Source organism: Penaeus monodon, chromosome 34, assembly GCF_015228065.2.
Source record: "Penaeus monodon isolate SGIC_2016 chromosome 34, NSTDA_Pmon_1, whole genome shotgun sequence".
NCBI classification, from domain to species: Eukaryota; Metazoa; Arthropoda; class Malacostraca; order Decapoda; family Penaeidae; genus Penaeus; species Penaeus monodon.
This window is the reverse complement of record NC_051419.1, coordinates 3918453-3919078: the sequence shown is the minus strand read 5'-3', so window position 1 is coordinate 3919078 and position 626 is coordinate 3918453. Positions and strand designations below refer to the sequence as shown.

At 47.4% G+C, this 626-nt stretch overlaps 1 protein-coding gene across 1 annotated transcript in view; it reads left to right on the top strand.

The window, feature by feature from the left end:
• LOC119594510 (transcription factor RFX4-like) overlaps positions 1-626 on the top strand; it is a 33789-nt gene that overhangs the window by 15992 nt on the left and 17171 nt on the right. The window contains exons 6-7 of the mRNA XM_037943540.1: positions 96-279; positions 453-535. Coding sequence (XP_037799468.1) covers positions 96-279; positions 453-535 — 267 coding nt within the window. The remainder of the gene's footprint in view (positions 1-95; positions 280-452; positions 536-626) is intronic.

Here is a 626-nt window from a genome sequence, read left to right as displayed (position 1 = left end):
AAATCAGGAATCTCGTAGATATTTGTTATTCGATTTATTTTCTTTTTTTCTATCATTTTCCTAACCGGATCACCGAAAATAGCGGATCTCAGCAGCCATTCAGTTATGTCGAGACTTGTCGCGGTCTTTTGCGGGAGTGTTGGTAGTGCTGGAGGCGATTGGCAGCACTGCAAGAGGACGCGCGAAGATGGCGTTTCCCGGGCGAGTGCAGGCGAGGGTGCGCGCCTACGAATCAAGGATCAGGGCACAGATAACCAGTATGTGGAAAAATCAAAATGGGTCTTGTCGGTGGCTTTTCATATTTCCTGACGCCGGCTGGAAGATGCGATGAAGGAATCTCCGTGGCGAGGAGTGGCTGGCTGGCCGTCTTCTTCGTCTTCTTCTCAAAGGCTTGGGTTGGGTGGATGTGAAGCCTTACGTATGCCGGAGAGATTAATTTTTTTTTCCCTCAGACGCTCCCGGGTCCTTCAGGGGTCCTTGAGGAGGTCCTTCAAGATCTTTCGGAGAGGAAAATTGGTTCGAGGCTCGGCCGAAAGTGAGGTTTATATTACTACTTTTTTCTTCTTCTTCTGTGACTTACTCAATATTAACTCGGCAAATTATTTTTAAACAAGGTTTATCTCTCC